This window comes from Parasteatoda tepidariorum, chromosome 7, assembly GCF_982258835.1.
Source record: "Parasteatoda tepidariorum strain Cologne lab strain chromosome 7, Ptep-v5.0, whole genome shotgun sequence".
NCBI lineage: Eukaryota > Metazoa > Arthropoda > Arachnida > Araneae > Theridiidae > Parasteatoda > Parasteatoda tepidariorum.
In genome coordinates this window covers 8,555,321-8,579,339 of record NC_141761.1, presented here as the reverse complement: position 1 = coordinate 8,579,339, position 24,019 = coordinate 8,555,321, and the positions used below count along the sequence as shown (strand labels likewise).

Genomic DNA, 24,019 nt, shown 5'->3' with positions numbered 1-24,019 from the left:
AGAAACATCCATGCCCTGAGCAGGATTCGAACCCGCGGCCAATGGCTCTGCAGTCAGACACGCTGTCGGCACAAGTAAAAATATGTTTTGAATTCTAAAAACAATTCAATAGTTACTAAAAAATCGGTACTTTATACTGAAATCCATATACAAAATATTCAGTCATAATTCAAAAATGTGATTTTATAAATTACCTGTAATATCGGAAAATTAAGATTGATATTTAATAATGGTCTTAAAAAGATTTCTACCCTCCACCTCAGCATTTAGAAAATTCTGAATTAAACTAATGGATCCATTTGAACAGTTAATTTAATTCCTTAAATTTTGTTCAATTGAACCTAGACACAAAATTTAAGTAACTTTAATAGTCTAATTTTTAAATACAAAAACTTTTTAAATTTGGAAACTAGGTGTAAAAGAGCTTCCACTGAATAAAAAGAATGACATAAAATAACGGAATTTAGTTTTGTTAACCTACCAATACGACGAAGGCGAACGCTCTATTCCCATTGGGGTAGCCACGTCTCATTGCTGGTTATTTTTCTTTATAGCTGTCGGTGAGCAGCCGACCCAAATTTGAGTTTACCAATCTTTAACTCTGTAGCCTTGTAATTAAGAAGACAAGGAAACTCTTTCATCTAGTATTAAGAGAAATTTGGTTTCGTGGAGGACTTTTTGATGGAACTAACCCGCATTTGCGTTACATGCAGAGGTATATTTCCCAAAGTTAGCCTGGCGGCTAGAGGTCTCTAACCCATGTTCCATCTACCATTGATGATAAATTACGTAACAATACAGGTTATTAGGGAGAATACAATTACTATAAAGATATTTCTTATAGTAGTTTATCGACACCTCGTTATACATGAAATAAGCTTTCGGAAAATATAAGTGTAGTTTGATTTATAGATAAATTCATGAAATTTAACAGAATGTTTAATTTATGAGTGTTTATAATGTAGCGTACTTTTTATTTGTTTATCGCATTTTAAAGTTTTTGTTATAATGATTTTAATAGAAATTCGGCATTCTTTCACCCACAAGTGTTTTGACAGCTCTAAATGACAAAATAATTTTCGTATTTCTCTCCCTTATGCCAGGGATACGAAAGCCTTAGTTTAACCTTCAGTGTAAAATTTAATGATATTGAGGGAATTTTAAAACTGAGTTAAAATCGATATATTTTTAAGATTGCCACATTATAAATTTTACCTTTAAGTGATTTTTGTAATGGAATGTTTTGGAATTTCAAACCTTTAACCCCTTGACGATCGGTAAATTTTCAAGAAAACGGTTGCTCATACAGTCAATTCGCTATAACTAGATTTTTTTATGAGGTCCCGACCCTTTTATCTTCAATTTCATGTTAGTTATTTTCTATTACTCGAATTTTACTCCCTTTAGCTCGATTTTTTTGGGATCTTTTAAAGCAAGAAAAAAAATCTAGGAGCTGATAACTTGCTCCTTCCTTTGCAACACACACACACAATGTCCTTCGCACTCTTCATGGAGAAGCTAAAGCTGTCCCTCTTGAAGTATGTTTATTTATTTATTGAAATTACATACATTTGCTGACTTGTGTGCTCAAATATAGGCTTATAAGTCATTGTCAAGTAGAAAATACAGATAGAACAATTCAGAGAAAGACATCACAAAGAATACATCCAGGGTTACGGCGGGATTCGAACCCGCTACCTCCACGCTTAACAGAGCGTTTGGACTGGCGATACCGCTCGGCCCCTTGAAGTATGTGAACAGTGGTTAAATGGAACGTTACCAAATTTACTTCAAGGATACAGTTAAAATAAGGTTTTCAATATTGATGAAATGGGTTTAATTTTTAAATGTCTTCCAAATAAGACTATGATGTTTAAGGATGAAAACTGCTCAGGGGGTAAAATGAGCAAGGAAAGTTTGACTGTCCTAGTTGGAGGAAATGCGTCTTGGACAGAGAAATTGCCCTTACTTGTTATCGGAAAATACCGAAATCCACGATGTTTCAAGAATGTAAAAACATATCCTTTGGATTACAAGTCTAACAAAAAGTTTTGGATGACATCAGTTTTATTTGAAGACTATGTAAGAAAACTGGATCAGAAATTCTTCGCTAAAAAAAAGTGATACTCTTTATGGATAATGCACAGCGCATTGTGATCTACTTAATGTGAAAGCAGTAAACTTGCAGTTTCTCCCGCCAAACACAACAGCAAAGTTGCAGCCGATGGACCAGGGTATCATAAAGTACTTCAAACAGTCTTATCGAAAATGGCTTGTCAGAAAAATGATCTTAAATATTGTAAGCAATTAGGAGCTTCGCAATTAATAAGCATTAATTAAATAATCCGACAATATTTTGAAAGTCCAAAACCGAAACTAACGGTTAGTCGAACTTCCGATATGTCGAAGTTTTTCGTCAGTCCCATCAGATTCGAGTTATCGCGAATTCACTGTACATTGTATGACATTATACTATCTCCCTTTAACATAAGTCTAGAACTTTCAAACTCGGTTGGGTGTTATATTATAGCAAACTATACTACCATTCCTAAGGAAATAATTTTAAACTAATTTGAGAGCCCACGATGTGGTACAATATGTAAGTCTGTACGTATATATATCTAAAATAACGTTAAAATTGAGAAATTGTTGCTCATATACTGTATATATATATAAGTCCATAACTCACATTAATATTAAGATGCAAGTTTCAAACTCGGTCAGGTGCTATATTATAACATACTGTAGTACAGGGGTGGCGAACTAATGGCACGCGACACAATATTTTGAGTACTCCACCGATCACAATTGTTCAGGGTGCGTAGCCAAATCTTTGAATCAAAAATAAGCTCTTTTTAAAAACTTTTCAAGCACTTTACCAAAATTTTCAAGCACTCAAAAAATTCATATTCAATCAGTGATATCATTGAAAATCCAAAACTTTTTATAAACAGTTTTAGCGTTAAAAAAAAACCCAAAAAGAAACAGACGTAAATCGAAACAATCAGTACTTTCCCACATCATCGAGTGAATTCAACTTGACCCTGAACTCAGAACAAAAGTACCCGTACCCCCTACGTCAAAAAAGTGTTAGAAGTAAAATAAAATAAACAATAATAAAATTAAAATAAATTAAAAAGAAAAACATTTCATAAGGATCTGATATTCTCCATTGGAGCACTCTGGTTTCGGTTTCAAGTGTGCGTGCATGCGCAAGTCATAACGTGGGTACGACATGAAGTCCGCGTGAATGACGTAGCTAACACCCCATTTTTCGTGAAATGCATGGGATCCACCAGATATCACTGAAGAGGAAAAAAAAGCACTTTTTAAAAACGCCAGCTGAAAAATGCACCTTTAAAAGCTTTTAAAAACGAAATCCCCAAAAAAGCACCTTTAAGTATTTTTTACAAACGCTACGTAACAATTTAATTAAAATTCACAAAAATCAAACAAAATAATAAACAATTATTAATAAAAAAAATTAAAACTAAAAAACAAGCTAACAATAATTAACTAGCAAAAAAAAAATCAACAGTTCTGCTTTAACTAGCATCTTACAATCTAAGTTATTGGTCATCTAATCATCAACAACAGAAGTCACACTGATGTTACTTTAAGTTAAATTACTTGTATAACTGAGACATTAAAAATGTATTTTTTTAAATGTAAATAAAGAGTTTTGAGTTGATAGTATTATTTTTCCAATAATCACGTAGTCAAAATTATTTGACGGCACGGCTATGACCTCATTAAGCAATTTTTTTTAGAGAAAATGCCACCTCTGCTATAGTACCAATTTTAAAGGAAATAATTACAGACAAATATATCCGGGGCTCGATCCCCGCACATGATCAATATTTAAAAATTATATTTAGTAAAAATGTTTTTTTAAATTTTATTTTACAATATTCCTTTACTTATATTACTAAAAGAGTTAAAATGAAGAATACGTTACTTGTATACTGTATCGAAATATCTACCCTATAATTTTCTAACTCTGTCAGTTATATTATAGTATACTATACTACCACACCAAAGGAAACAATTGTAATGGAATAATTTCAACAAAAAAAAAATGGTGTAAATATACACGTAATTTCTATGCATGTATTTGTGGTGTTTTTTCTTAAACAGGATTTTGTAATGTTTTTTACACAAAAATAGATTAATTTTTCTACAAATGATTACTAATTTTAATTCAAATAATAACAGAGAAAAACATTAAGAAGTGTTGGTTAGTGAATTGGTAAATACCATAGAGAAATTGATACAACTACTGGAAAGTGAAGAAAAAACAATGACCATCAGGATGTTTAGCATAATTGAAGGAGTTACTTTAAAATGTTTTTTATACAGTTAGTGGGTTGTTATGGAGGACTGTTCTGCATTTAAAGGTCACAATAAAAGTTTAAAGAAAATTCTTGCAATAAAAAAGATTTTTAACATTTTTCAAGTCTGGTTAGATGTCGTAAATAATACATTACTACGTTTGTTTTACATCATTTTCATATTAGGTCAGCAGTACTTTCATAATAATTGTTTTTATTTCCATTTTGTAACCGCGAACTCACAATTTATGTGTTTAACGAATAAAAGAAAATAATTTTAAATTTACTTCTTCTTAAAACTTTGAATTTAACTTTATAGTGTGCAATTAGTTTTGAAATCTAAATAGTTCCTTTTTATTCGAGATCTATTGAAATTTTAATTCATTTCAAAAAAACTTGTCAGGAATGGTTAATTAAATTGGCGGTGTTTAATTGAAAACATTTCATGGAATATTAAAGTTGCCTTGATAGCGTCGCTCCAAAATGTCCATTAAATAACTATCTTCTATGTAGATATTAGTCTAGATTATTTCAAAAGCAAATCAACTCTACACGTTAAGAAAAAATAATAAATAAAAGACTGCTTCTTTTTTAGTCTTGTGAAACGGCGTAAATAAAGGTTTCCGCATGGCCTTCTACAGTAACAGTATGATGCCAATTCAGAGTCATCATACATTAAATTTGTTATTTTATTTCATTATATAATTATTAAGGACTACCCTAAGCATTCGCCAAATCGTAAATTCAGCAACAAAAAAAAATTCGATATTAGGCAAATGATTTTTTTTTGGCGAAAAAAAAAAAAAAGTATACCCCTTGATCTTGAAAAAAGAAGTCGAAGGGAAATTATCGGAAAGAATCTTGTATTTTTTATTCGGTCGCATCGCCAATTAGAATTATATTATGACTAGAGAATGTAAGTATAAGATAAATTACCGTAAAATACAGATAATCACATTCCTTGCTAGATCACGCGATGGAATTTATATATCAACACTTTCTCTATTTTAACGCTATTATATATATACAGACGTTCTTATATTGTGTGCCACATTGCGCGGTTTTCCTCTCCATATAACGCAAATGCGGGCTAGTTTCATCACAGTCTTTCATTTCTCCAAATATTTGATAAAGGAGCTGCCTTGTCTCCAGGATTGGGTTAAAAATTACAAGGCAACGGACATAAAATAAAATAGGGAATCACGCAGAAGCATAACTTTTGACTTCAAATGAGTTTACCGCAGGATAACCATATTTCTTGGTCGTTTAGTAATAAGAGTTACTTATTCGCTATACTAAAAATACTCTTCCAGCCCTTTAGTCACTTTTAGGGGGTAAGTGAAACTAATATTTTCTTTAAAATATCAAATCTCGCAATTTATGTAAGCATTAATTATTTAACGTTGTGTTATAAATAAAAGTTGAATTGTAAGAGTTTTTTTTTTTTTAATATAATTGAAGAAATTCTGCCAAAACTTTCTTATAACAACATCACTCGTTTTTTTAATGAAAGGTCAAAGATTTATGTGTTTCGAAGAAATTTTAAATTATCAGCTTCTCCTAATTATTAATTAGCGCAACTCCTCTAAAATATTTATAATACATTATAAAACTATTAAGTTCTACTGTGCCTTTAGTCATGTTGCAAAAAATATCCCATATAAGAACAAATATATGCTAGTCAAATTCATAAAGAGTTTATGACCGTCATTCCAGAGGTCAAGTCATAAGATGACAGCCGCTTTAATATTATCATACTATTTTGTATAAATTATAGATTGTCTCATACGAAACGATTATTTGACCGCTTTATCTTGAAGATTAAAACACAAAATTGAAGATTAAATGATAGTTTTACGACTTTCAGACTAAGTAAATTATTTAAGTTTTGCTGAAGAAATAAGTGGTTTGCTATCCATTAGAAACTTTTAAAATATTTTAAATTGACAATTATTTTCCGATATAAATTAGATTCTTCATGCTTGATTAAAAATCTTGACAAAGGAAACCTATGGTTTATAAGGTGTTTGTGTTTCATTAGCAAAATAAGTTATGTCTCTATATTAAATACTAAATAAAACTACTGTCGTTTCAGAAAATTTTTACCGAACACACTTTTCTCTGTCATAACTCAGAAACTATTAAAAGAAATTTTACACACTTACAGAAAAATGTTAAAAAGAAAATCTTTTATCATAATGTTGGATTAGTTGAGTTTGTTATACGTCAAAGATGAAAATCGCTGTTTTAACGCGTAAATCAGTTTGGTGAAAACTGTTAACAAAAGAATTGATTATTTTAAATTCAAACTTTACTATAGTTAGAGAAAATGAATAACTAGTCTCAGTTTGTATTTCGAATTAGTTGTTGAGTTATTAAATAGGTCATATCGGCTGTATTATGGATTTTTCAGGGGAAATTAAAAACTAATAGCAGTAAATTTATAATTTTTAGCAGCCACTTTAAACTAAAAATTAAATAAAAGAGTAATTAAATTTTTTTATTTAAAAACTGACCTTTTCTAGTGCAATTTTTATACTATCCCGAAAGGTTAAGTAATATGATTTTTTAAAATTTATTTAGCGAACCAAAACCAATTATCTATTTAAAGATTTATTTTAATTAAAGGAATCGATGCTAATATTTATATAAACTAACATAAACGCATGTTATGTGGACGTCACATGTGTGATAACATCAGTAAGAGTATAAATTCTTGCTTTTTTTCTTTTAATTCATTTGCAAGGAATAATGTTTCACTTCAAAATTTTAGTTATTCGTAAACTATTAAATTAAATTAGTAAACATATTTAAAATTTTCCTTCAGGTGGAATTTGATTATTTAAACGTACTGATTTACAAACGGGGAAAAAAAGTTAATTTAACATTATTAAATTTATTGCCAATTGAGTTTTTATTTTGTTTTTCCAATGTGAATTTTTCATTCTTTACTTGAGTAATTTTGAACTTTATAGGTTACATTTAATAATCAGGGGTGATTGTGAGCCCAAGTCAAAATTCCGGAAAATTTAGTGTGTTAATAAATAAAAAGTTTAAATTGAAAAAAGGTTTTTTGCCTTTTTCTCAACATTGCCTAGTTTACTTAATATATTTTCACATTCCTATGTTGACCGGGAGAAGTAATTAAAATTTATAAATATGTCTTTGTTTCTTGAGTTTATGATTATTACAATTTTTTACTGATAAAAAATTAATATTAATCATGAATCTAAGCTTATAAAGTATCTCTCCCTTAGAAACAAATAAAATAAACTGTGTTTTTAAAATTTGATTTCCGGAAAGTTCTGTGATCAATGATTTTTTGAAAATTCCAGATTCTTTCCGGAGCACAATCAACCCTGAATAATTCAAACAAAAAATAATTAAAAGAAAAACTATGTAAAAATTAGAGAGTAAGTCTCTCTTTATATTGCAATTAATAAATTTCTAATATGTTCAGAATTATTAATATCTGATATAATATACAGCTTATCTAATTAAGCATGATTACTTGTAATAAAGCTACAAAATGAGAAAGTGAATTCCAATTTGATTCTATCTCACATACATTGTGTTTAAGTTAAAAAAGGGATTTTTTTTGCTCCTATAGCAATTTAACTATTACTTCATTAAAATTAAGATGCTGTTAAATTATTATATTTCAAGAGTAATTTAGTTTAAAGATATTCTTTTTTCAATACCTTATTTCATGTTTCAGGGGTAAAGAAAACACACACGCAATACATTTTAATTAAATTCACAAGAATCAGAAGATAATATATAAATAATAATAAAAATAAAATTATAAGTATAAATAAAATTATAAGTATACATAAAATATGAGTATAAATAAAGTATAATGAAATATAAAAAAATATAAATAAACATTTTAGTAAGTTAACTTGGCCGTCTTTACAGTTCTCGTTTACTTCTTCGAAAATAATCCTCTTTCAACGGAACTTTCTCACTCAAACCTCCCCAATGACGTGAATTGTTGAACTTCATAACATGCGGCTATCCTTTCAGTTTATAGATGATTTTAAATCAAATTATTCTTGAATATGTAGGAGAATATTTAGAGTACCTTGGAGACTGTAACGAACACGACAGGGGTGGCGTACGTTCAATTATAACATACCATCATCTTCTAAACAGTTTTGCGACTTGTCGATTTTAACACTCACTTTTCCAAGTCTCTCAAGATCCTGTAATGAAAGAACACTCTCTTTATAACATGCTTTTACAATTCATAATGTTTGCAAAAACCCTTGTTTCTCATTCATAGAGTATAGAGGAAAAGACAAATTCAGAAAAGTGAAGCAATACCCTCTCGAGAGCACCATACTGTGTGCTTTCCCTCTACCGTATTTGAATAAGGGTACTTTTAATTATACCATTAAACATGTCAAAATTTTGCGATCAAGTGTACTCGAAAAATCATTTTTATCTTTACCTGTAACAATAGTATAATAATGATCTATTTGAAAACCATTTAGTAAATTGTATCAGAACAATAAAACATATATATGAAATGTTGACTAAATTATTATGGCAAAACTTTTACCGTTAAACCATCAGTTTCAACTGTTTTTTTTTAACTAATTCAATTATTTTTAAAGAGATGTGAACTCGTAATTTATTGTTTTTTTCGTCTGATTAAATGTAGCGATTGTTAATATGGCATTAATACGCTTGTTCAAAAAGACTAACAATTTTTTTATGTTTAACTAATTATTCATCAAATTTAATTCAATATATTTTTTCATAATACCTTGAAGTGAATTTTATTTGTTTTTTTATAAGTACGTAGATTCGTTTACATTTATTTTATTTCTGTAAGAAATAAATGTTTGGTTTTATTTTTATTAAAAAAACATAATACCTAGATAATTTTCTATCCATCTTCCCCTAACCCCATTATTTACATGTTAAGACAGCCTCGTTTAGCGCTGTTTCGCATTACGCTCCATTTTGATAGAACGTATCTTACGCGTTGAACGGGGTCTTACTGTACTCTGTCTTTTTCTTAATGCATAATTCTTTTATACGTTACTTCTATTTTTCTTATGCGTTATCATTTTGGCGCCTTTCTTAACGTGTTACTTTTCCTTACGCATAAAAATTTCATGTTTAACTGATAAGCTTTATTTTATTTTGCATGTTGCTTCTACACCTTACCTCAAAGTGTATTTTTTCTTCTTGTATATGACTTCGACATTTTTATGCGTTCCTTTTCTCATGCGTTACGTTTACGTGTTATTTTTTTAATGCGTTATTGTATACTATTATTTACCTTAAACTTCATGCTGCTCCTTACAATACATTTTAAGCGTCATTTTTCTCATTACGTTACTTTTACTCATTAGATTTACTTTTCACGTTATATTTTACACTTTTTTTTTTTTTTTGTTTAGGTAGTCTTTTTCTTATGCGTACACAGACAGTATTTTTGCACTTATTATTTTTTTTGAAATCTTAATTTCATATTCAACTTTTAATTTTTATACGCTTCTAATTTAGTTTACTTAACTTATTTACTTTGTACTTTAATTGACACTATTATTCACCAGGGTTCTGTCCAGGCCGAATTTACTACCGTTTAGCGGTACCTTCACAAATTCAACTTTAGGAAATTTCACAAATTCAATTTTGGAAAAACGGTAGTTTCACAAAATACTTTTTCTTAAAATTTCATTTTTGTATCCCTTAAGAAACGATAAATCCATATTTTTGTGTTGATTTCTTAATATAATTTTTAATTTTTCACAAATTACGTCTAAATTTTCACAAAATAGGTACCTGTCAGAAAAACCTAGACAGACCCCTGTCGATTATATTTCATTTTATTATCTACTTTATACATATTTTACTATTCGTTACTTTATACGTTTTTTTCTGGACAAGATTAAATGTAGATTTAACTTACATTTCACATTATGTTTTACTTCACATTTTACGCTTCCTTTACATGACGCTTCTTTTTCAAAATTTACTTTAAACCAGACGCTTTACTTTATGATATTGCATTTTATAAATTTTTTATACTTTATACTTTACTTAATCTTTTTACTATATTTTATATTATGCTATTATTATTTATTTTGCTTATTATTATTATTGCTTATTACATTATTATTTTATATTATGCTTTGCGCGTTTTACATTTTGGCTAAATTATTTTAAATTGCTTTACATTACTTTACATTTAAAGCTTTGGTTTATACTTTCCTATATATTTCACGGTATCTTACCCTTTATTTGCTTCGCGCTTTTCATTATACTTTACACTTTTCTTTATATTTTATGCGTTACTTACGGTATACTTTATATTATGTTTAACTTTACGGTATACTTTATATTATGTTAACTCTTTACTAATCTTTATTCTTTCAATAATTTCTACTTTTACTTTAAAGAGTAAAATGTTTAGTGAAGTAAAAAGTATGCAATACTTATATTTTAAGCTTTACTTTATACAAGTATTTTATACATTACTACAATGTACAATTCCTATTTTACTATTTATATTAATTTTTGCACTTTATTTCATGCTTAAATTTAATTTAATTTGGTTTTCGCATGATTTAATATCGGGATGATTCAGTAAAACATTATGTAATTTATGCTTCTAATTTACTAATTTAATGTTTTTTTAAAATGAAAAATAAGATTATAATCGAAGAAAACTCGACTTAGTAATTCTTAGTTATTTATGACCAAAAAATTCATTTATTTTAGGCTTTTTAATTTTATTTTATTTTTACCTCATTTTAGCACTATGTCAAAATGAACAAGGTTTAACCGCAGTTCAATAAATATAATACTTTGCTACTTTGAAATTTAATTTAAAACTTTTATTTTATTTGGATAATGTTATCATTCCTTATCAAGACTTTTCAATAAAACGTTCAATAATTTACCACGTTGTATGCCATGGGGGTCACCGGTGATCGGCCATGAGTTTGTTCGTAGAGCCACGGGGGTCACCGGTGAAGCCAAGATTATAAGAAACACATAATTCGAGTAAATTTTTAATACTTTTAATTTTTTGATACGAGGGACATAAAGAAAGTAAGTTTCCCTATTTTTTTCCAAAGAAGAACTTATACTTTCAGGAACATATTTATTGGCAACAAGTACAGCTATGTTTCAGCTACTTTTCTACATAGCCGCCACCACCACAATTGGGACACTTGTCGTATCGTGGAATCAACTTTTGTATCCCTCTGTCGTAGAACTCTACCGCCATTGAATGGAACCAGCGTGTGACAGACGTCTTCAACTCTACGTTCTGGCCAAAACGCTTACCGGAGGACAGGAATTACTTGAGGTGCACGAAAAGGTGAAAATCGCTGGGAGCAAGATCAGGGCTGTAAGGTGGATGATCAAACAACTCCCAGCCAAATTCTGTCAAAACATCTGTGCGTCGAGCCGTATGTGGACGAACATTGTAAAACTGCTTACACCAGTGATGCGCCATCTACTTACTCAAGATGTTCGGCCCATAGACCTGACGATGAATTTCAATTTTCGCAATGCTTTGCGCATTCAAGAACTTTATCACTGACCGAACCTCGCAGGTGGCAGGAGAAGAAATAAAAGCTTCCAAAGCTGCTGGAACGAGGAGGGACCTCTTCGGCTGGCATATGATTCATACGTCAGGGATTTATTACGCATGCGCAATTGACACGGCTAATTACGTTTACTTTAAAGGAGAAAACATCGGGAAACTTACTTTCTGGATGCCTCTCGTATTATTATCGCTAATAAAATGGTTTGAAGAAATTAATGCAATATATACTGAGAAAATAATTCTGGCCAGACGAGCAAGCCATGTAAAATTAGCATGGCATTCAAGGTGTTAATACTACAGGTGATTAATCTCGAGATGGTTTTATTCTCTTTATTAGAAAGCACAGTTCCCTATTAGGACTTGTTACAAATAATTTGTCACCTATAATTCATTGATTAAAAAGTTTTAATTTTTCTTCAGTCCTCGTCAAGATTTTGAACATTTCCAGCAGGAAATTTAATCATTTTACAGGGTAGCTACAAAATACATTTATACCAAAAATTATAATTAATTTTAATCAATTGGCAAAACAATTTCTCTCTCACTGTTCCTGTGATTGGCGCTTTCTATAAGTGCAGACGATTCTTGCTTAAAGCAAAGCATTTAGAATAAATTTAAGGATGCAATCGAAAGGACTGAGGTCATGTCGACCCAGGTCAGGTAGTCCACGCTCATTTCTCACAAAAATGAGCATTTTAAAACTCCTGAAAAGATACAAAAAAATCCACAGAGCCCTACTAAAATGGTTGCAGAAGTGAGCGAGAGTCTAAGCAAGTTCTGTTAAATATAGACTTGGGTTTCCACCCTTATCTCAAAAGAAAAGTTCAAGGTTTGACAACTGCTCAAAAATTAAAAAAGTTACGATGGTGCATGTTACATTTACACTTAATGTAAAGTGACAATTTAATTTCTAATTTTACTTAAGCCTTTAATTTTTCTTTAAACGCTATTCCTCTTTTTTTTCGTTTTAGCAATTTTAATCTAACTTTCTAGTTGACCTTTCTCATGATCATTGCGGTCATCGCACTTCCTGTGGGGAAAGTCAGCCAACCCCTCTATTCACGCCTTTCTTTTTCTTCTTTTAATTTTAGGGGGGCTAACTAACCAATCTCTTTCCTTTAGATTTCAAACTCTCCGCCTCTTTAAATTTAATTGGTCGTAATTTTTCTGGTCCTATACCAGTTAAGGAATTTTTAAGTCACTTAAAATACATTCTCTTTTTCTCGAGCCTTCGGGCAGGTTTCCCTTTTTTTAAATCCATGATTTTTTTTAAAAAAATAGTTAAAATCATGACATTTCATGACAAATTTTGTCCAATACCGAAATTCATGATTTTTCATGACTTTGCAGGTGCACTGATACCCCTGCATTTGCCTTGCCAATGAGGTGAACCAGGTTCAAATACCAGTGGTGGTTATTTGATACGAGTTTTGCTCTTGGATTGTGTTGATAACAGTGCTGAGGTATCCCCAGTGGTAGACGGATCATGTGCTAGAATTCATTTGTTATCAGGCTAACCCTAGGAGGTTTTCCTCCTCATATAACACAAATACAAGCTAATTCTATTTAAAAAAAAGTTCAGCAGATAACATTTACATTAAGAGGTGCTTACCATCAAGTGAATTATTAAAAGATAGCTAGATCATCCCACATCAAATGTTGCTCTAGTGTAGGAGTTGGGGAAGTACACGTTTTTTCAATAACCTAAAATAAAATTTGATGGATTCAGTTGAAAAATACTTCTTCACAAGTAAAAAGTAAGAATCATTCTGGTACTTACTCTACATAATCGGCTAATAACTTTTAATGCAACTAGTTGAACATTAGATGAGGCTAATGCTAGGGCAGTGTTGGCCCTTATTTCGGACTGTGCTGAGCCTAAACCACCAGTAACACTCCTCTGCAAAAAGAGCAATGGTTATAAAAAAAATCAAACGCGAAAATATGGATATTATGTAATCTTGAATTCACATAGACAGCAAATTGATTATAACTAATATTAAATCGGCACTTCTATCTCAATTTAAATCCTGATGAATATATAATATTTTTAACGCAACTTCCACACTAGATAACCAATAAATACAATAGATTGAGAGAAAGTGAAATAATTTATTACATACTGATTAATTAAAATTGACAGATAATTATAATATGTGTTAATAATCGTAATAATGAATCGCCATTTTTTTAAAAATCAATTAATATTTAAGATTCTGTTGATTCACTTAACTTAAATGCTTTTCAACTATTTAAATTTCACACTTAATAAAAACCAACATCCTTTAATATATCTCTTATTTCAAGAATGCTCTTATTTGAAAAATTTCTAGGATATGTCTCTAGGCAATAATAATATAATGATAAATGACATTTTCAAAATGCTCAGAAGAGGTTTTTTGGCAATAAGATTTTCTGCACAGAGCTGATATTAAGTATATATCCAAGAAACTTGTAAAACACCTATCTGAAAATGTTACTAAGGTAAAGTTTGAAGTAAATATACTACCTAAACAAAATGCCAATTTTTAACTTATGTATGGTGTTTTCAATAGGAATGTAAACAATAACAATCTCGAGCTCGGCACCTACTCTAGTTCCGGTTAAAAAGTTTGCAGCTGCTTACTACACGTTATTCTGATAGGCGATGTTTTCAAACGGATAATTTTGTTTTCAATAAAAGAAATAAATTAGATAATTTCTGAGCTCAAATCTGCCGTCTTTCATAAGATATTAATGTTAGTATGTAATTCTGGGGAGTTTGGAGTGAAGATTTGTTTTAGTTATTTTGTTATTTATTATTAAAAAAGGTGACATGGTTGCTAGATTTTGAATATCTCGCTTTTTTGGCAGTCTTGATTTGGCCTCTTTCCATTTGTTTATTACTGTTTGTTCGTGTTGCAAGCTGTGCCCCATCTTACGTTGGTGTTAACACTTTTAGTATTGTAAACACAAGTATTGTTAGAATTGTAAACATAAGTAATAAGTAATCAAATACTTTGTTTGCAAGAATCTCAAAACCAAATGATGCCAAATGCCTTTAAAATACTACTGAAACAGAAAAGTTTAATACAAACAATATCGCTAGCATATTAAAATTTCATGTTTAAAATATTGTACAACAATCAATTAAACATTTTTATTTGAATATAGACAGATTTTTATTTGAATATAGGCTAATCTGTATGTTTTTGATGCATCATTATTTATATTAATTTGTAAATGATTAAAAAATAAACAATAATATGGTCGATTCAAAATGGTGATTATGGAGAATTTAGAGCTTTGATTAAATTATATATTTTAAATAAATTCCTATTAGAAATAATCTAATACTGTAAAAATTTAGTTAAACTATAAGAAAAAAAATATTTGACAAATGTTGGGTATGCATACTGACTTTTAAAGAATGCTATGTCAAAATATTTGGGGGAAGGGGCGAACTATATTTAATACATATTTACAGCTTTGAAATATGTGAATTGTTAGAGAATTCTCCTTCTATATGATTTTTTCAACCATGAATTGATGATTTTGAATTCTCATAGTATCTTTTTACATTAATGTTCTTTTATATTAATCAAATTTTAAAATAAGCAATTGTTTATTTAACACTTTTCGCAACGTTTTTTGTTGCCTTGTCATAAAGAGTTTTGCAGTTTGAATTTTTTTTCATTGCAATGATAAAGATAAAAACAAATTTTCAGTAAACAAGTTTTCCATGTTAAAATAACTATTAATTAATCAATTACTTTTTAGTTAAAACCATTGCATTTTAGAATGTAAGAAATTTTATTCACAAGTCGAACACTGTTGTTACATTATTTGAATTTCCTGCTTAATATATTGTAAAATGATGAGTTAAATATCTTTATTTTCATTTCATGAATATAGACAGTTTTTTTTGATGTATGATTAATTATATTAATTTATAAATGATAGCAAATAGTTAAAAAATAAGCAACAATATGGTCTATTCAAAGTGTGTTTACGTTAAATGAAGAACAGTGCTTAAAAGGTATTAAATTTTTATTTAAGAAGTTTTTAAAAGAAATGTGAACATTTCCTAGTGGCTCTATGAGCTTATACAATGTGCAAATATATTTTAATAGTTAAGTGTCATTGCACTTAATCTTTAAAAAAAATTAAAAAGTATTGAATTTGATATATTTTTGTATCTGTATATATACTTGAATATTCACTTCAATTGAAAAGGGCCTAAGCGTTTTGAACTATAATTTCTTCTATTTTTAAAAAATAATATTAATTAAGAAAGAATAAAATTATTATTTGAAAGTGGTTATAAGTGAAATATTATTCTATTCTTGCTCGGTGATACTGAGAGTTTATGGTGTAGGTATTGTTACGGAAATCTACCCATTGAATTGTAAACATTTTCTAATGAAATGATTTAAGTTTTAAAGAAATATTCAATGCTTAATAGTTTTAAATTTACTTTAACTAATTTAATGTTATAAAGTAATGTAGAGATTTAAATTTAGTGTTTTCAATGTAAAGTTAACTTTTTTCGCTTATAATTTTAGCTTCGTCTGCTGGATAAACAAGCTTATCTACCAAGAAGGAGCCATTCAGTTTTAAGATAGGTGCTGTACAATGCAAAAGGGAAATTAATATTCTGGTAGAAAACTGGGAACCATATATTCGATCCTGACAGAAAACAAAGCGACTGGAGGTTCTCTTTAAATCTGCCGGAGCTGAAAGTTTGAAGAAAGGTGCATCCCTGTGTGATATGCATTAATGTCGCTGACCATTTTATAAAATCTTTCAATAAAGCAAAGATTTTCAGTTTATTGCTCTGAAATATAGTACAGTTGCACAAAAACAAAAAATTGAATTGAAGAAAAACTTTAATCTGCATGAAATGACTGTAACGTTTTCAAACTTCTTTAAATTTAAAAATAATAATAATTAAAATGATAACTCATGATCCTACTGTTGCTTTTTGAAATAAAAATAATTTTATTTAATTATAAATACGTGTTCTTAACTTATATTTAAAAAAAAAAAGAATATCGATAAGCTTATATTAAACAATGATGTTAAGAATGTATTGCTTTTATAGTTGAGTAAAGTTATATTTATATTGTGTTTTGTTTTAAAATAAAATAATTAAGTAGTGAAATGTGTGTAATGATTTTATTTTATTTATTTTTTTATTCTTAACTACTGCATTGTGCAATTTATTCTAGTTATTATAGTTATGTTTAAGTGTTATGAAAATTCAAGAAATTTTGAAGATATCAGAAGCAATTTTATTTTAACATCATTGTTGAACATTAACTGTAACTTATGAGCAACTTTAGCATTGTTTTTATTACTTCAATTTTGCAGTTCAAATTTGAGGTAAGAAGTGTATATATATTTTTACGATGTTTAAATTAATGTAATTGTAAAATAATGATAATAGTAAAAATTTATTTGGCTTAATATTTAAAATTTAGCAGAACATTTATTTACATTATTGTAAAAACAGAAAATTTAAATCAGTGAAGAATCTTGTTTAAATTTTTATATATAAGGTTCTTTGCAAAAGCAACTTTTTTAAATGCATAATATATGTTTTTTTCTTAAGACTAATTCTTCATAACACATACTATATAATCAGAGAAAAACAAAGAATGGAATTGTCTTAATCAAAAATCTATTCTGTTATAGTAACTTTCTCAAAAGAGTAATTGATTGTAGTCAAATTTTTATCATTAATACTAAAGGCAACTTTTAAAAGATAACGTAAAAAAAATTATTATTTTTTAGTCTCATTCTTGTATGCAATTATGTGTTTGTGCAAATTTAATTTAGATAACACAAAATATTTACTGACAGTTTTGAAATTAAAATGTTCTGTAAATTTTTTGCAAAGATTGTTAGTTTAATTGAACATAACACCTTTAAATAATTATCGAATTGATGAAAATTTCTGATGTGCCCATAAAAGTTATTTTAACATTATAAAAATTTTATCAATTTTCATGTTATTAGTTGCTTTCCCGGTTTCATTCTCTGGAAAAATTTCTACCTTGCTTTGAAGTTCTGTTTTTAAGTGTTTTGCTAAATAAAATTTCAAATACTAAAAGAATAAAGTTGCGTAAGTATTTCTCCATTTAGCAATTCCAGTGAAAAGAGAAGGGGAAAAAATATGTGTAAATTTGTTGAAGTAAGTAATTTGAATATTTTTAAATTTTGTTCTTTATTGTGCCAATTATTACAAGAAATGTCCACTTAAAAATCGAACAATTTTAATATTAAAAAGGGAAAAAATTTCAAGTTTAAATTTCCATTCAGTTCAAATGTAAATATATAACTTTATAATTATATAGTGTGGTTTTTATTACATAATTTCAGAATATAAATAACTAATGATAATTGTGAAATTACACATGGCTGAAGTTACACATTTAAAAAATATGTATATTACAAACTAACAAATTAATTTGAGATTTTGATAAAATAAGCCCAGGTTTTTAAAAAAATTAAGAGTACATATTAAAATTAAAGACTTAAAAATTATTAATGATATAAAATTTGTCAGAAAACCCATTGTATGAATAAAAGAAAAAAATATCAATAAAAGTTGCAATAAAATATTATTTCCTAATTAAGTTTGAAATATTCAAAAAAATCAGCTGAACATAAGATATACTTTGGAGTAAGGAGGAGAAAAATGGAAGGTAGCAGAATTCGCTAATATAATTTTATTTAGTATTTCTGTATTGCTAAGTAAATAATGCATGGAATGACATAAATCTATTGTTCTGTGTTTTACTGCTTCACAACAATGCAGAAAATTAAGTAAAATTGCATCGCCGAATTATTCTACTACCATCCATGTCTTCCTCTTGCTAACTCCAAAAAAATAAAAAGCAAAATAATATCAGAAAATACGAAATCTAATATTATATAGCATCAAAACTAATGCAAAATAATAGTATGGCGAACGCTAGATAACATAAGTTTGCATAGAATGCAATATTATATAATGCTGAGCAAACAGCGACCTCTTGTATCTTTCTAATATTAGAAGTTGTGCAAGATAACGTTAGATTTTGTCGATTTTCTGATTTTATCTAATATTAGGTGCTACTTGGGTTATTACTTTATGATTATTACTTTATTCTCTATTCTAAACTTACCTATTTATGAATTATGTTTCTATCACAATGCTTAAAAGAAGTATAATATATTTAGTTTTAGGCAGCTGATATTTATATTTAATTCTGCATCAGTAATCACTAAACAAGTAAATTTTTTGGGGGAAAAACAGCTTTTCTAAAGATAGTATAAATGTAAATCACTTGACACTATAACTGCTTATCATTCTACTATTTAGACTTTTATCAACACAAATCATACATTGGTAATAACCAGACTATAAAAATGCTACTAAACGAGTATCTAAATGTATCTTACCTTAATGAAACTATCAAGCACTGTAACAAGAAGATCAGATACTTGACCCCCACATCTTTGCTTGGATGCAAGGATACATCTTAAGAATAAGAAAACATAATGTGAGTCTGGATTAAAGCTTGGTGATTTTTAAGCATAGGAAGTAAATAATAAAATTCCAAAAAATAATTAACTCTACTTCTACATTGCAATGCCATTTTAAGATTTTTATCAATATTTAAAATATAATGAAATCGATAAAAAATTAAATAAAATCAATTATAGGCTAAATTACATAAAATAAAATTAACAATGTCAAAAGAGAATGGAATTATCAATTAACAAACAGAATTTTTAATACATAAATATTTGTAAGCATTTAGTTTCATGAAAGGATGTAATATACATTTATTTCACAATAAGTATATAAAAAAAGTAGAAAATAAGAAATAATCACTTTTTATAACATTTCTAGATACCTTGTTAAATAGGGAAGACATGCAGTTATATACTCCAAACACAAATGTTTTAGCTCAATCGTTGAAGATCTAAATCCTTGAATACATTCTTCGAGAAATTCCAGAGTTAAATGCAAGCTTTTCAGTGATTTGCTTGATGAAAATAGTGTTATTTGAAGGAATGCATAATTCTATAATATAGAAAATATAAAATAAGATATTTCCTAATTAATTTTATACTAATTTTATGCTCGACAATAAATACTTAATTCCTAAGACTTTGAAAAAAATCTCAACACAGAATTTTTAAATTATCAAAAGTTGTGTACTAAAAACAAGAGAACATATCTAAGGCATAATTAAAATCTTGAATTTCTTTTATAATGATGCTTCATGGAAAAAATACAATACAGAACAAAAAAAATAATCAAACAAAATAAAATAAATTTTAAAACTAGTTACGCCGATTTTTCTGGAAGAACCAATAACAGAGTAGGTTTGAGTACCAAAGATTCAGTGGTATCAGATTAATGAAAAATTAGATTTGAGTACTGAAATTCAGTAGTGGAAACAACTAGGTTTGAGTATCAAACACAGTCAAGCTGAACAAAAATTATAACCTAAAATCAACTCAATGAAATGTGTATATGTATTGTTGCAAAAGCTTACTCGCTAAAATTTTTTCATCTTTTTTTATGTTTGTATTCCTATTGACATCTAGGATGCTATTCAATGTTCATGTTGGGACTATGTTTGTTTAAATTTAAAAATTAAGTTTCCTTTCATTTGCTTCTTTTTTTTGTTTCTAAACATTTGCATATAAATTTTTTTTAACACACTTAAACAATTATTATTAAACAATTTAAATACTTTTAATAATTATGAGATGTCTTCCATTTTTTTTAACTATAACAAATTTCTGTAATGTAGGGTCAATTGCTAAAAAATTGAAGAGGATATAAATCTGTAAACCAAAACAATTGTACATTGCCTGTTATTAATTATTGTATTTGCCGAGAAAGATTTAATTTTTCAAAATAAAGAATGGATGGTTTTACCATGGAGGTAGGAGTAGATGGAGGAGACACTAGCAGAAATTAGTGAAGCCGAAATTTAGCAATGTTAACTGCGAAATTAACCGTCGGCCATCTTACATACTTCTAAACATTGGCAGTTGTAGCTCGTTTATGCTTGAATTGTGGCATGTTCAGACAGTCATTATCGTTTTTATTTTATTCGTTATTCGACTAGTCTTACTTTGTCTGATTATTTTTACTTGGAAATTACGTCTTTTACCAGATAATTATGACTTCTTGAAATCTGAAAATTAATATTTTTTACTGATGTTATGAAAACCAGAAAGTATCCCATTGCATTGAAAATATGAAATAGATAAAAAAAAATTTAAATTTATTAAAAATCTAATATTATATACAAGTGATTGCATATAATATTAGATAATAATAAAGTACTCCAAGATTATATATACATTTATTCTAAGCTTTATAGTGATTTAGTTTTTACTTAATGTTAAGGTATTGATAGTTTTTGTTCTATACCTTCATTTAATGTAATTTCTCTATAAAAAAAAAATAATAATTTTTTTTAAAGCGTAGGGTTTTCTAATCCCTAAACAAAGTTCTTTTTTAAATGAAAATGATTTATTTTAAATTTAGCAATAATCAATTTTCTATTTATAGAGAATATATATATATATATATTTAAGGATTTGTGAAGTTAAACCTTTTTAAAGAAATTGTTTATTGCTCTTGGGGCTAAGATATTTTGAGTTAGTCACTAGAATACTGTGATAATATTTTCTCAATCTCTAATTTTTATTTATTTTTAAGAAATATTTTGACAAAAAATTTTTTAAACTAATTTACTTAGTAAGCAATTAAAAATGTCATATTTTAAGTATTCATAAAATTCTCATAGTATAAATTATTTAGGTATATTAATATGGATTTGTATAGACTAATTTTTAGCAAGAGAAATGAACAGATATTATGTATTGCACTTTCTGAAATTCTTTTTTTAACAAGAAACATCTTTCAATATTGTGGTATTCAATTTCATTTTCTATATTGAGCTATGAGTTAGCTCCATGGATGTGACATATTCATAACCGCTCAGAGCTTGTTCTTTAAATTCTAATTTTTCTTAACATAATAAGTTAATCTACCTTTACTAGTATAATAAGTTTGAACTTATAAAACTCCCAGGGTGGTTTAAATTTTACATTTCTTAATAAATGTAATTATATTTTTTAAGTTGTATTGATAAATGCATAGCAATCGTAAAATGAAATAGATTTACTTTTGTTTTAAAAATTCTCTAAGTTAAAGTATTTTTTTTTCTAAATGTTTTTGTTGTATACCTTCATTGAAAACATTAAATGTGTTTTTCTCCACATTTAAGAATCTTTTTCTGGATTTATAAAGTTCAATGCATCCTTCTAAGGAAATTTTTAGTTGCTTTTTGTTGTATACATTAAATGTACATACCTTTATTGAAAACATTGAACATGTTTCTCTCTCAATGTATATATATATATATTTATTATTATTATTGTTTTTTTTAATGCATAGAATTTTCTAATCCCTAAGCTAATTTTTTTTTTCTTTCAAATTTAATAATTTTGAAAACAGCCATATTCAATTTATAAACAATATATATATATATATATATTTAAGGATCTGTTTCTAGATTTTTCAAAGTGCCTTTGCTCAGGTTTAAGAATTTTTTTTTGAATAATCACTAGAATACTGCGATAATATTTTATTAATCTGTAACATATTTTTCCTTTTTTTAATAAACATTTTGACATAATTTTTTTAAAATTGATTTACTTTGTATGCAATTAAAAATGTCCTATTTAAGTATTCATAAAACTGTCAAAGTATAAATCTTCATATGTATATAGATTTATTTTCAGCAAGAGAAATTTGTATAAATTTGTATTTCACTTTCTGAAATCATTCTTTAAGAATAAACATCTTTCAATACTGTGGTATTCAATTTATTTCTATATTGAGCTTAGAGTTAGCTCCATGGATGCAACACATTCATAACTACCTAATATTTTTTTTTTCTTGTCTTCTCGTAAAAATAATTAGTTACCTGACTTTATGGACCTATGAATTAAAACTATTAGAGTAGTATAAATTTTAAATTTCTAGATAATAAACTTTTTTATCTTCTTGAAATTGCATTGAAAAGTGCATAGTGATTGTTAAATGAACTTGACCTAATATAAACTTTACCAAGAATTCCATTTGCTTTAAAAATTCTGTCAAGTTGAAATGTTTTTTCTGAAAGTTAGAAATACGAAAATTCTAACGGCTAAATAAAAATGGAGAAAGCTTGGATGGATGGATCTCTTATTTAACTTAAAAGACTAAACTTGACACTTTAAATCAAATTAAGAACCCTTCAAAACCGCCCTCCAAGCTCCGTTAAAAAGCATGGATTAACAACAAATAGAAAGATGTATGAGCGCACAACGACGCAGCAAGTAAGATGGCCACGAACTCTTGCGGTTGCTTTCCCTTGAAAGGAGTGGGTCAATGGGAGTGTCTTCTCCACTTACTCCTAGCTCCATGGGTTTTACTGAGGGAGCCTCTTTAAATGGTTGCACAATACTAACAAAAGTCATTTTTTAATTCCTTAAATATTATAATTATATTGTCTTAAAGATAAATGAAAAGTCCTATATCATTTTTATTTAATTATTATTCTTGAAGATTAAATCCAAGCTTTATTTGTTGCTCTAACTGCACATAAATTTCAAGCACATTACAAAACAGCTTCGATTGAAGAAAATAATAGACATCTATCTGATAATAACAAAAAATAAACTTCTATTTGATACGAAAATATCGTTGACGAATCGAAATTCTTATTTAAGAAAAGTTAAATGTTCGATCCAAACTCATGTTGATGCATGATTTTTCTTACTAACAATGAATAGACATTAAAAAAATATTGAATTAACTAAGGTTTTTATTGTGAAAATTTCTTGTTGATCATAAATCAATTTTAAGTTAATTTTCGATAAAAAATGTTTTACATTTCAATTTCAAAAACTTTTGAAGCTTCTTGAAAAAAACTCATTAAAAAAATCTAGTTAAGTTAGGGTTTATTTTTAAAAAAATATTTTCTTTTAAAAATGCTTTAAGTAAGGATATATCTTAAAACCAATGGGAATGTGGAGATGGAATGGACCAACATAATTTAGGGAAACAAGA

The 24,019-nt window shown here is 27.8% G+C and overlaps 2 protein-coding genes and 1 long non-coding RNA gene across 7 annotated transcripts in view; 1 reads left to right on the top strand and 2 right to left on the bottom strand.

Annotated features, from left to right (window-relative positions):
* The window catches only part of LOC107440777 (mitochondrial potassium channel ATP-binding subunit), a 546,992-nt gene that overhangs the window by 179,108 nt on the left and 343,865 nt on the right, over positions 1 to 24,019 (top strand). The window lies entirely within an intron of this gene.
* LOC147806797 (uncharacterized) overlaps positions 1 to 24,019 on the bottom strand; it is a 494,278-nt gene that overhangs the window by 127,279 nt on the left and 342,980 nt on the right. The window lies entirely within an intron of this gene.
* On the bottom strand, positions 7,561 to 23,427 carry LOC147806803 (neurofibromin-like). The gene is made up of 6 exons (XM_087167212.1): positions 23,362 to 23,427; positions 19,791 to 19,960; positions 19,333 to 19,411; positions 13,685 to 13,804; positions 13,517 to 13,608; positions 7,561 to 8,536 (listed from the first exon to the last, which is right to left on the bottom strand). The coding sequence occupies exons 1-5, from the start codon at positions 23,425 to 23,427 to the stop codon at positions 13,531 to 13,533; spliced, it is 513 nt and encodes a 170-aa protein (XP_087023338.1). The 3' UTR covers positions 7,561 to 8,536; positions 13,517 to 13,530.

Coding starts and splice junctions, on each gene's coding strand:
- LOC147806803 (XM_087167212.1), bottom strand. CDS start 23,427: ATGACTTTTGTTAGTATTGTGCAACCATTTAAAGAGGCTCCCTCAGTA. Junction 13,805..19,332: donor TGCTTGATAGTTTCATTAAG/GTAAGATACATT, acceptor CTCTTTTTGCAG/AGGAGTGTTACTGGTGGTTT. Junction 13,609..13,684: donor TTATTAGCCGATTATGTAGA/GTAAGTACCAGA, acceptor ATTTTATTTTAG/GTTATTGAAAAAACGTGTAC.